At 42.2% G+C, this 12,808-nt stretch overlaps 1 protein-coding gene across 4 annotated transcripts in view; it reads left to right on the plus strand.

Moving 5' to 3' along the window:
- The window catches only part of LOC120822490 (RAS guanyl-releasing protein 2), a 33,369-nt gene that overhangs the window by 6,244 nt on the left and 14,317 nt on the right, over positions 1–12,808 (plus strand). For all 4 annotated transcript variants that reach the window (XR_013468175.1, XR_013468174.1, XM_078105706.1 and 1 more), the window contains exons 2-9: positions 4,264–4,398; positions 4,577–4,679; positions 4,786–4,842; positions 5,059–5,190; positions 5,571–5,721; positions 6,398–6,571; positions 9,897–10,013; positions 10,369–10,650. Coding sequence is in view for 2 of the 4 variants with exons in the window: in XM_078105706.1 (XP_077961832.1) it covers positions 4,329–4,398; positions 4,577–4,679; positions 4,786–4,842; positions 5,059–5,190; positions 5,571–5,721; positions 6,398–6,571; positions 9,897–10,013; positions 10,369–10,650 (1,086 nt within the window). In the remaining 2 variants the exon portion in view is untranslated. The remainder of the gene's footprint in view (positions 1–4,263; positions 4,399–4,576; positions 4,680–4,785; positions 4,843–5,058; positions 5,191–5,570; positions 5,722–6,397; positions 6,572–9,896; positions 10,014–10,368; positions 10,651–12,808) is intronic.

Here is a 12,808-nt window from a genome sequence, read left to right on the forward strand (position 1 = left end):
CTGTGGACTTTGCTAGAAGGCATTGGCTTAGTCTGATGTGATTAGGACAAGGAGAACATCATCAATGCGCCAAAAAGTTTACTCCATTCAAGGGAAAATATATTCTCAATTCAATTCAAGTACAATTTGCTGAATTCCACAGCTTGTCCTTGATTGAGTAATTGCCTTATAAGAGGTCGACGTACCTTTGGGTTGTGGACTACAGTTTTGAAGGATTTTTGCCGTCACCATCTCGTTTTTTTACAAGCAGTGAATAAAAGGGACCAAATTCGTACTCGGTGACACTGGTTGTGATCTGTCAATCACAAGGTATTCATGCCCCTAAAGCTTACTTACTAAATGGGAGCATCGTTTAAAGAACATGCCGTTTTGAAGAAGACTTGTTACCGTAAACTCATTAAGTGAAGTGATGCGATACAACACACTGAGTCTGGGGGCTCAGGTATTACTCCACCGTATATTATATATCAAATCGTGGTTTTAATAATGCTCTTAATTTGGAATTTGAAAGTGTTGTCTGAAGAGTACTTGACTTTTCATAGGTAAGAAATGCTTGGTTGTGCAGCGGTCTTCTAGTGGTTTTGTGACTATAATCGTGAGGATAAAAAAACACCAGTGAGAGGTCATCCTTCTGTCTAGCCAGACGATGTGACATTTTCAGTGCCCACTAAACCAGCAGCACACTACAGATTTTAAATGGCCAGGATTGACCAATCACCCGGCAACTTCCCTTTATCCCGGCTGTGCCCCGGCTCACCCGTAATCTTCCTGATCGATGGCCCTGGATCGCCGTCACTAGGCAACCATGGATGACACCAAAGCTCTCATAGTGTGTGCTACGTAATCAATCTACCGCCTCCTGGAGGAACGAACACAAATCAGTAATCATGTGGGTGGAATACTTAAAGAATTGAAAGAAAGGCAGAGGGAGGAGACCTGTATATTGTCATGAAAGGGTCGCAACAAAGAGCCCCATAAGGTTTAGGAATTAGGAAAGATTTATTACCAAAATATGTCAGACATACAAGGAATTTGACTTGGCGATTGGTGCATAACAGCAGACTGTTAGACAATGGACAACAAGACAGATAAGACAACATAGTGCAAGAGGAAAATATAAAAAAAAAATATAAGGCTATGGGTTAGTTTAAAAATCAAGGAATAAAAGTTAAAAATAAAGTGCACCTGCGAACAGAGAGTCATACTCTACACAACTGAGTGATGTAAAACGGATGACAGAGTCAGTCAGTGGGGGACCGGGCTGTTGATGAGCCCGACTGCTGACGGGAGGTCTTGGTCCTGATGGACCGCAGCCTCCTGCCAGATGGAAGGGGCACGAATAGTTTTTGTTCGGAGTGAGAGGGGTCTGCAGCAATCTTTTTAGCTCGCTTCAGGGTCCTGGAGGCAAACAAGTCCTGGAGAGACGGCAGATTGCAGACGATCACCCTCTCTGCAGAGCGGATGACACGCTGCAGCCTGCCCTCGTCCTTGGCTGTGGCTGCAGCGTACCAGACGGTGATGATGATGATGATGATGCAGGAGCAGAGGATGACTCGATGATGGCCGTGTAGAAGTGCACCATCATCGTCTTTGTCAGGTTGAATTTCTTCAGCTTCCTCAGGAAGAACAGCCTCTGCTGAGCCTTCTTGTGAAGGAGCATATGCGTCATGTGTAGAGGTGTGTGGTTTGAGAGTGACTGGGGAGTAAAATTGGTTGCCATGGTTTTTCCTGCTGAATTTTGCAATCACCAAGTAAATGATACGTTTCTTTCTTAACTTATTTTTCGCAACATCTGTTGCGATGCAGCACCATGAATGTTCCAAATATTTGCCAATATGCCTGTAATACTTTATGTGTATACATTGTATTGTAGATAAAAGAATCAATGATGACTGGATTACATCATCAAGATGGGCATAGCCTGTGCCGCAACCGGACCCTATTCAGAGCAGGTTCACCCTTTGCACACGCCCCTTCGTCTTGTTCGGTTACGGCCTGTTAGGACCCTGCATCTGCAGGGAAAGTAACATCCTCGGCTTTTGATGACAGACTCTCCTGAACTTAACGGTAAAAGATGCCCGCTTTGTCGCGAAGAAATCCATTTCAGCCCAGATCTAGATTACTCTTGTTAATAATGCCTCTCATTGTGTGACAGTCAAAGACTCGAGGCCACTGTCTTTCTGATTATATTCATGAGATTTGAGCAGTGGTGTGTGGATGTCACAGGTTTTTCTTCTTTCTTTGATGTTTTAGACTATGGCTCATACGTATTTTCTGTGGTGACCTTAACATCCTCACAGGAACTTTCATGTCTATCTATAGCAACAGCACCAGCATTATTTTGATTGTGGTCCGGCAGTCTGCCATATACTCGCTATATCTCCGTTATCACGTCCTGTTAGAAAGACGTTCACTATTACACTCTTTACTCATTACCATGGCGACTTCAACTTACTCTCACATTGCTAAAGCTTCTGGGTTACTTCCCCCTGTTTTCTTTCTTCTCTGCAGAAATGTGTGTTTGCATGTGTGTGGCTGAGACGGCTCGTGAAGCCTGTAATTCAGTGTGTCCGCCCACCGCGTGGCAGCAGTGGAAGGCTTCATTGTGTCAGGCACAATAGACACATACACGTACTCATCAGCCTCTGCCACAGAACCACAGCATTGAAGAGCCATTAGCACGAGCAGCCGGGGGGTCACTTTGTCCCAACCTCGGCATTACCTTCATGCTTCATCATCAGCAATGGGCCCAAAATATCCAGGAGCTCTCTTTATCTCCCATTTTGCCACCAGATTGAGCTGCAACCCATATAGCAAATAGGATTAGTCTATTTTACTTCTTCACACACAATAAACACGTCCAAGATAGCGGCAAACAAAATAAATTCACATGAGTTGCCATACTTCTCTCGGTATAAACATGAATTTTGTGCATATGCGTCATGTGGTTTGAGTAACTAGGGAGTAAAATGTCGTTGGTGTCGCAATGGTTTTCTGCTTAATTTTACAATCAAATTCACAAATACATTTCTTTCTTAACTTATTTCCGCAACATGTGTGATGCAGCACCATGAATGTTCAAATATTTGCTAAAATGCCTGTAATAGTTCATCTGCATGCATTGTAGATAAAAGGATGCACTGCAGTGTGTGAAGGACAGATAATCAATTGACTTCCGTCTCTTGTTGCTCTCAGTTTTTCTGAGCTGTCTGTCATATTCGGCTATCACAATCCCCTTATTTGTATGCTGACTTTGTATTGGTGTCTATCTTAGTGAGTGAATGCAAATGTGACTTTAGAAATTGTGGTAAATATTTGTGTATCGCCTTTCAAGTCTTCTGACCCCTCAAAGCACTTTAACACTTCAGGTCATCATTTACCCATTCACATACTGATGACAGCGGCTACCATACACAGTGTCCTCTGCCTATCAGTAACTACCATTCACACCATTTTTACACACACTAGTCCCAGCTACAGGAGTAATGTTGGGGCCAAGTACCTGGAATCGAACCACCAACCCTCTGATTGGAGGACAACCGCGCTCTCCGCTTACCCACAAGACCAGCGGGAATAATCTTATGATTTAAAGTTGAAATGCAAGTCAATATTTCAGTTGGTATTTTTTTACTAGATTTTACTATCTGCTGTGAAAATGAGTAATTCCTTTACTCAAGTAAATTCAGCCGTTGTACAGCACACTGTCGCCACTGATACTATGTGAGATTAGTTAGTGTATGTTAGAGAGGCCCTTTTTTTAAAATATCTCTTTTTTACCAAACATTACTCCTCCCTCAGGGTCATGCTATGGCTGGGCCATTTATCGACTGAAATGGCCATAGAAGAATAGATATTGGGTCCGATTTTGGATATCGTCATATGATACTATTGTAATCTCTTAAAGGATGGATTACACTGAACAAAAGATTTTTGTAAAATACCACACTGTTCTAGTATATCCAGTAGAATATTTGACTTTACTAATTTACTCATCATAGCTATATTGTGATGATTACTTAGTAAATGTCATCATGTAATATAATGTGAAAGTAGCATAAGCTTACCCTACTATCATCCTAAAAGCAATATATCACCAGCTCTAGTGGTAAAACAGTGGGTGTCTAACTGTGGAGCGGTATGAAGAATAAATGACCTCACAACTATTTCAAAAATAATTTAAATTTCCTCTTTCTTTGCTTTCTTCATGCGGCAATTACTCTCTCTTTGCTCCCCTTTGATCCTTCGATCTTCTTCTGTATTCAGTGACAGGAACGAATCAGACCAGCGAGACAAAGGACGGGATATTTAATCAAAAAGGGAGCGGAAAGATGGAGTCCATATTGTCGAAGCAGTCGGCCACAGTGGACGAGCTAGTGGAAGCGTGCATCCAAGCCTTCGGTGGGTCATTTGAAGACTTTCCTTTTAATGTGTGTCAGTAAAACACGTTGCTTACTAAATGAATTGATATGTTGTATTTGAACAGTATTAAATTAGTGGGCAGCCAATGTATTACACAGTAATAGACATCAGGTAAATATATCCTGCTGATGATGATTCCATTTTCTTCTTCTTCTAGATGGGAGCGGCACTTTGAAGGACACCTCCTTGGTACGCATGTTTCTCATGATGCACCCGTGGTATATCCCCTCAACCGACATGGCTAAGAAGCTGGTGCTCCAGTATCCTTCAACATTGCTTTTTGCTACCTGGGAGATCTTAATGAAAAAGTTGTCTTTGTTTAAAAATCTATTTTGCAGCAACGTTGCACCTTGACTTTGAGATCAGATCTCAAGAGGAGAGCTGCACTGCCGAGCGCCGAACGAGAATATGTCACCTCGTCAAGTAATAAACCCTCAATGTGTTCTTTAATGCCTGCTTGTGCTTTTCCTTTGGGGCCTTTGGTTTGATGATTAATTCTGTAAAGCAAGTAAAATGCGGAAAGGACTTGAACTTGAGTGTCACAGTATTGTGCAGATGTAAACAACTTTGCCCCCCTCCCCCACCCCCGGAACCTTTCCTCGTCAGTCTGTCTTCTCATCCCTTCGTTCTGCCTTACAGGTACTGGATCTCTGAGTTTCCAGCAGAGTTTAACCTGAGCCCGGAGCTGGCGGACCAGATCAAAGATTTTAAAGACCTCCTGAACACAGAGGGCAACGAGAGCCAGAGCCAGCTCATTGACCTCGACAGTGTGTGAGTTGCTGAAAGCCTTGCGGGCTGTTGACAGCGAGAATGAATGTCTTGGTCTGTGGGTGTATATGTCAGCGTGTCCTTTTATTGCCTGTTCTCACAATTTGCTGAGCTATGCTACGCTGGGTCAGTGACTTCTCACTCTCTCTTGAAAGCCAAACCTCAATCTTTTTCTAAATCTAACCGAGTAACGTTTGTTGCCTAAATCCAAGGAAATGCCTGGCAGAAAGCCCAGAAGGCAAACCTCTGTCTGTGACAACTACTTCCCTTTAGTGTTGGCTTTGCGGAGGAGATTTGTGATTTATTGCAGCTGAGGCAATGTCCCTTCAGAAATAAATTTTGCATTTGTAAAAAATAAAACGTTTCTTTATTGTCCCTCCTAGGCCGTCATATAAATGGAAGCGGCAGGTGACTCAACGTGTCCCATCAATGTCCAAAAAGAGGAAAATGTCCCTGCTGTTTGACCATCTCGACTCCTGTGAACTGGCTGAACATCTGACCTACCTGGAGTACAAATCCTTCTGCAAAATCCTGGTCAGTTTGCACGCAGTCTGTGCTGAAGCTGTTTATACTGTAATGTTTACAGCTCTTACATTCTTCGAATTATCTAGGAATGTCACATGAGGCAGGCTTGTTGTAGTTGCTAAGCAATAGTGGTTAAGATTGATTTTGACTGGCACTACATTTGTTTTGTGGAAACATTTGGCTCTTTGAGTGATCTTTTGGGAAGCAAAGGCGATGACTGAGTGTTAAACGGTAAAATGGTTAACGGTTAAATGTTTTAGATCACTTTAAGCGTGCTGGCGTTGGCACGGCGAGGACTGCGTTGGTGATTTTTTTTATTTGTAAAAGCGATTGTGAGACATGAACATGATACAAATGAGCCATTTACAAAAAATACAAAGCATCTTGTCTAAATGTGCAATCATTTTTAATCACGATTAAACATTTTTTGTCAGTTATCTGCTTTGTTACAATGTTGCTACCAATGCTACCAATAGGTCTTGTCAAATTCAAAGCATCTAAGAGAGATATTAGTTTTAAGGATAAGGTTGAACAAAAACACTGCCTTCTCCATGTCCCAAATGTCAACTCAGTAATGCCTTTTGTTAGATCTTCTCCGTTAGACCAATAGAAACGTTGGGTTGTGAGTTTTTGGTCCCATTTTAAAGAATGAAATAAAATGTGTAATGCTACTCTCCTCTTTTAGTTTCAGGACTACCACAGCTTTGTGATGCACGGCTGCACGGTGGAAAACCCAATCCTGGAGCGTTTCATCACCCTTTTCAACAGTGTCTCCCAATGGATCCAGCTCATGGTGCTCAGCAAGCCCACTGCCCCGCAGAGGGCCACCGTCATCTCCCACTTCATCAGAGTGGCACAGGTCCGTTTGTGGGGGGTTTAAGACAGAGTTGGAGGGAGCGGTGGGGTTCAGGATCCATGTAGAAGCAGACTTATGAGGGACCATTTCCTGTGGCCACAGTAGCAAGAGGGGAGAGTGTTAGCATTACATTAGCATGTAAAGATTCCTACTGTGCTCTTTAATACGATGCTGCTGTCAGGGGAAACCCTACTCCAGGAATTGGAGGTTATTATAGGCTTAAGGGTTGTGAAATTGTCTCTGGTGGAGCACTTTGAAACACATTTGAAAGAATGAAGAAGAAAGAAAAAAGGGAAACCAAACCATCCATGCACCAAAAATCCATGCACTTAGCAAAGACCGGGGAGGAGAAAACACATAAACCATTGCCTACATAGGTAATATAAAATAAATAAATACAGACGTGACAAAATCTTGCAACACATTAACAATGTGACCCGCGTCAATCAAGTCAACCATATATTTTATCCAACTGACAGATTGTAGGAATTTTATTCCGTTGTCAAAACCGAAGATCTAAGGTCTAAGATTATATGTATAAGATCACATCTAATTGTGGTAGTTTTACTTTTGAAGATAGTGAACAACCCTTGCAGACAAAATCCCCAAATATATGAGAGAACAAAGACGCAGGTAAGGCGCCTTTGCTCAGTCTCTTGTTCTACCAGATATCTGATCCATCCTGCCCACCTTGCTGTGTATTCACCTCTTCTTGATCTCAGAAGGAAAGTCAATCTTTCCATGTCGTGGATTTCTTTAACTATTTCAGTCCAGTTTTCTACAGAGACATTTGTGGGTAATTTGCACAATTTTTCGCTGCTACTGCTGTTTTCAAGAGGTAGCTTTCATTTCCTGTTATTGCTTCTGGTAGATTGCCTAAATAGAATGACTTGCATGTGTACAGGATCTGCTGCCCAAGGATATGCGGCATAGTTCTCCAAATATTTTCCCAGAAAATTTGTATTTTGGGGCAGCCCCAAAATATATGATGTTTTTTTTCTGGAAAACTCAGTTTTGCACAGTTTCATATTGCTTCTTCTTCATTATTTCCTCTTTTAATTCCCTGGTAAACTTTTGAAATCACTGATTTGGAGCCTCCTATGTATACGCTTACTGTTAGTTGGATTACTTCTTTGAGTTTTATCATTATCCATTCATTCATTTCTTTTAGAAAGTACAACTGCAACTGAAAGTGTCTGAAAAAATCACACTCTTCCAAGTTGTATTTTTCCTTCAATATCTGAAAACTCTGTAATGTGTTTTCCTCCATTGTTGTACATAAAGCAGTAATACCTTTATTTGTCCATTACTAGAATCTATAGTCTGTTTGATTTGATTTCTGTACTCAATGTACAGTCATCTACTCTCAAACATATCACTAATCTCAATCTGGTCCTTCCCACTAATTCCCAAACACAGTTGTATACTCGCTGCCTTCTGTGCTCCTCTGCCAATATCTCTTGAGACTATGTCATCCTTTTGTTGACAGAAACTCACAAGCAGTCTTGGTCTTACAGTTATTGAGAACATTTCAGTTTTATTTGCTCATTTGGTCTGCCAGATGGACTGGGTTGTCCCTCTATGCAACAGTCCACTTATCTCCCCTGTGCGAGGGAGCTTCAGTGGACCAGAAAAATGATTTTCATCCTGATGGTCTGCAATGCTGATGTGGATGCATCCTCATTCATTACTGCTAGTCTACTCCTGAGCGGTTACCCATTTTCTTAATTTAGATCAGTTGCACAACAAATTTCTGTCTAACAGGGTCTCAGTAGTTAGTAGAGTTTAGCAAATTCTTCTGTCTCAATACATCTGCACTCCGACACTCACACAGCTCTTGTCCCGCCCCTTTGTCTCATCCTGCTTGGACTCTTTCCAGTGTTTCGGTTTGCTTTGACAGATGCTGTTTGTGACCAATCCTATGTATAAGATAACTGTCATCTTAAAATTCTGTCCAGTGCTCCCCCCTCTAGATTGTTTTTTTTTTTTTTAGATTTACAATAACCTTCGGCAGCGCCACCAAACATCTCTGTGATGCTTGCATCGTTCAGATTTATTTGAACTTGTTTAATAATAATTAGCATATGTTAATATGCAAACATGCCTGAGTACCATAAATAGTGTGAGTGCATACACCTGTGACTACATGGACGTGCGCTTAAGGGTCCCTGTTCGGGCTTTGGAATATGGTCCCTCCAAGCAGGTATCGCTGTCACTCATTAGACTCATACTTAGAATGTTTCCATACATCAGATGTTGTTAGTATAACATCCACATCTTGAACTGGAGACACAATGATTACTAGTGTTCACCACTTTGAATGTCAAATGTCCTTTGGGACTTCATACAGAATGGGTGAACATCTGGCTGTACATCAGCGAAAGACCCTCCGAGCTATAAATCCAGTTGTGAATTTGTTGCAAATCTAAAACAGTGTTCAGATATGCAGCCCAGTGTGAGTACATGCTGGGGCAAATATTATGGTCTGGCTGATTACAAGTTTAGTCAAGGTGGCGCTGACATGCTTGACATTTCCCAAAGCTTCCCTGAGGGTGTGCTTGTTGTGTCCTATTTCAGCTTCCTGTTAGGGGCAAATTACCAACGACTCACTTCGTTCTGGTTCTAGACTCCACATAAATTGCAATATGATCGAAAATGCTAAAATGTATCTTTTGAGTCCAATTTGATTTATTTCACAACATATTCTGGGCGAACGCGTCTGCGCCTTCTGGCTTTGACGTCCTCTTTTTTTAGGATGCGTCCATGAGCCAACACTTTCATACTCAGAGGGTTTATTCCACCCGCAGAGGAAAGCCCCTGCATGTTTTACGATGAAACCTCTCTAAGGCCTCGCCAACAGTAACGCCCATACACTGTAGAGCTGTACTCCCCGAATGGTCGGCTGCCTTCCACACTGCTTTGCCAATTGATTCCAAAGGGTGTTTTAGCTGAGTCAAATGATCCCCTTCTGGCAGCCCACCCACACAGCTGTGACCCCATTGATTTTCTGTGAGATGCCACGCAGGCTGAAGGGCAGCGGGATGCCCTGCGGAGTGCCATTCACAAAGTATCAGCTTAGGGTTTAAAGTTACAGCCTTTAGTAATATGTTGATGTACAAGTGTGTGGATGATGTGCATTTGGGCTGCTGAACACTAGACTCTGACTTGAAGCATTTATTTTCTTCACACCCGCATTCATCTGAGTCCTCATTCTGTAAATCTGGTTGCCTTCTTTGTCCTTAAGATACTTTTTGGCAGTGGCCTACAAATTCATTCAATTCTTCAATTTGATCCTAAATCCTAATATATCGTTCCCTCTCGTCCGCAGAAGCTGCTGCACTTGCAGAACTTCAACACGCTGATGGCTGTGGTGGGCGGCCTCAGCAACAGCTCCATCTCTCGTCTCAAAGACACACAGGCCCACATCAGTGCCGAGACCAACAAGGTGCCAGCTTCACAAACCATCACTGATCTCTTTCTGGCGCCCACAGCCAAACACTAGCAGGGAAATTCAATGTTCACTGCATGCCGATGTATCTATATTGCTTATGTCTTCCGTGTGAGCTGCCAAGCTCCCTGACTGTGCCCATTACTCCCACACAGTGCATTTGAGCTCCATGACTGGAAAGTTAGTCTTGTCTGTTATGTAAGTCCATCTGGAGAACAAGTTCTCAAGAATGTTTTTGATTCCTATAAACAAATCTCTCCCGAGCTTTCTGTTTACTGCGAACCTCCATCTCCTCCCCCTTCCATTTTGTCCACCCTAAAATTCCATCCCCATGATTTCACTCAACATGCAGGTTTTCAACAACCTCATTGAACTGGTGACGTCGTGTGGGAACTACAGTCAATACCGAAAGCGCTTCTCCGAGTGCTCTGGCTTCCGCTTCCCCATACTCGGCGTGCACCTGAAAGACCTGATAGCCGTGCACGTGGCGCTGCCAGACTGGGCAGACAAAGAGAAAACGCGGGTCAACCTGGCGAAGGCCCAACAGCTGTACGCCATCCTTCAAGAGCTGGCGTTGATCCAGACCACACCACCTCACGTCGACGCCAACACAGACCTGCTCAACCTGCTCACGGTGAGTGGACAGAATGTGGATGTGGACAGATGTGCGGCATCCACAACGTCCGGCCTGAAATCCAGATGTACCCTCGCAAAACAGCTTGTATAAGATGCTTTTAATCATTATGAAGTGCAGAATTCAAAGCCCCTCATCAACCACTCAGGCAGCAGTGAAGTAGGAGGAAAAACTTTGAGAAGGACAAAACACTTTATGTCCTGCCAGTCTAACGGGCTGTTTGATGCACAGAATTTGTTCTGCTGAGATTTGATTGGCTCGTGGTCAAACTGTACAAACTGCACAATACAAAATCTATGCACAGAAAAGAGGCGAGAGATTATATGTAATCACAGATTTCAATGCATGAACCTTCAACCTCACAGCATTTATTTATTTTAGCAGATGTGGTCCAGAGTGTTTTTTGTCGATACTTGGACATGAATTAAACCAATGAACACTAAATGTCTACCTCGTTCAAATAATACATCAGCACTTTTTAATGCTGGCTTTCTGACACAATCAATATCAGTTTGCTGTATTTATAAGAAGTAAAATACTGTTGTAATAGTTTTAGCATTTTACTTTGCCATCAAACAGCCCCTTACCACGAGGAACTAAAGCCGTTATCAAGGATCTCTTCTGAGCCCGAGGCTCCATAGACAAACTAAATCCAGTGCTCAGAACAAAGGGCGGCCTGCCTCCCCTTACCTTTAGTGGTTACCTTGTTTGTTTTACTGTGTGACTATTGTGGGGAAAACATTGCTGAGCCCGCTAGTGTCCATAAAATGTTGAAGCAATTTTAAGTGGAAGGAAGGTTCAACGGTACAGAGTGCATTCAGTATGCACAAGATGAGTACAACTCCAAACAGTGGAGTTCTCTATTTAACCCATACAAAAACCCAGGAGGTAGGTGGTCTACACCCCTGCTGCACCACTCACTTTCCAAGGTAGGTGCCGTACGACACAAATTAAGAGAAATCGCTAAAAAAGTAACGTAGATATGTGGCCTCTTGACCCGCAAAGATGCATTCTGAGACAACCAGTGAAGGTTATGTATATACCTATATCTTATTTAGGAGTAAAGGTGGGGGTGGGGTTAAGGAGCATGGTTGAACTAGTTTACTAAGAAAGAAAAGCCCTCCTTAATGGGCTTACAGTACTTTCACCAACAAAGAGAGCTGCCACAAAGAGTTCAGCTATTGGCAATTAATATATTCTCATATAGTCTCATCTGTCAACATGGAGCCTGATAAAATTACTGTAGGTAATACTCTGATACACATCATTTTATCCACAGTCGATCATGCAGAAATCTACAATATATTAAGTCACATGGGAAAATATGTTTAGAGGGACTGGATGACTTGCTAAAACAACCAAAATTTGAATATTTGCATCTGAATATTAAGGATGTCTATTTGGAAGCTACAAAATGATTATTATTTAGAAGCCTATGTAATAATGGACCCAGCCTAAATTTAAAAAAAGGCAATTCAGTGAAACAGAGAGGACTCTGCAATTACTACTACACCTTTGGTTGGCTGCTATAACTGTTATTTGGTTGCCGAGTCCCACCTTTTTAGAATTAGGGTTTTATCCATGACACAGAGTTACAAACCCCATTCAAGCATCTCTTTATTGAACTTTACTGAACTGGAAATTGCTAACCTGTGCTGAAACCTTGTCTCTGTACCTGTTTGCTTATTTAACATCATGGGACTTTTGCTGTCACAAAGCATTGGCCCTGAAATAACCTAAAAAGGTTCATCAGAGAAATCCCCCATATAGAATGTTATGTCTTTGCTGATGAAAAATGTATTTTCCTTTTGTGGTTGTATCAAACTAAGATTTATTATTAAAAAAACAGCAGAAAGAAAGAAAACATCCACCAGTCATACCATTTGCATGGAGACGATCACGGTTTCCCCATTTTGAGTAAGATGTATTCATGTTATTTTACAGTGAGTGAGACTGATCTCAGGGTTGGCTGCCTGCATGGAAGCGGGGGTGTTGTTTTTGAACGTCACACTAAAACCCCTGGGTACGTGTAAACACTCTTTGGCAGATGCAGAGTTTCCTGAATTTGCAGAGGTGTCTGTGTTTGAACAATCCCAATAGATTAATCACTCAGTTGTTTGTCGGAGATTTCAGCTGGCTCACCTTTTTTTTATGTGAA

The sequence above is a fragment of the Gasterosteus aculeatus genome, chromosome 7 (genome assembly GCF_964276395.1).
Source record: "Gasterosteus aculeatus chromosome 7, fGasAcu3.hap1.1, whole genome shotgun sequence".
Classification (NCBI taxonomy): domain Eukaryota; kingdom Metazoa; phylum Chordata; class Actinopteri; order Perciformes; family Gasterosteidae; genus Gasterosteus; species Gasterosteus aculeatus.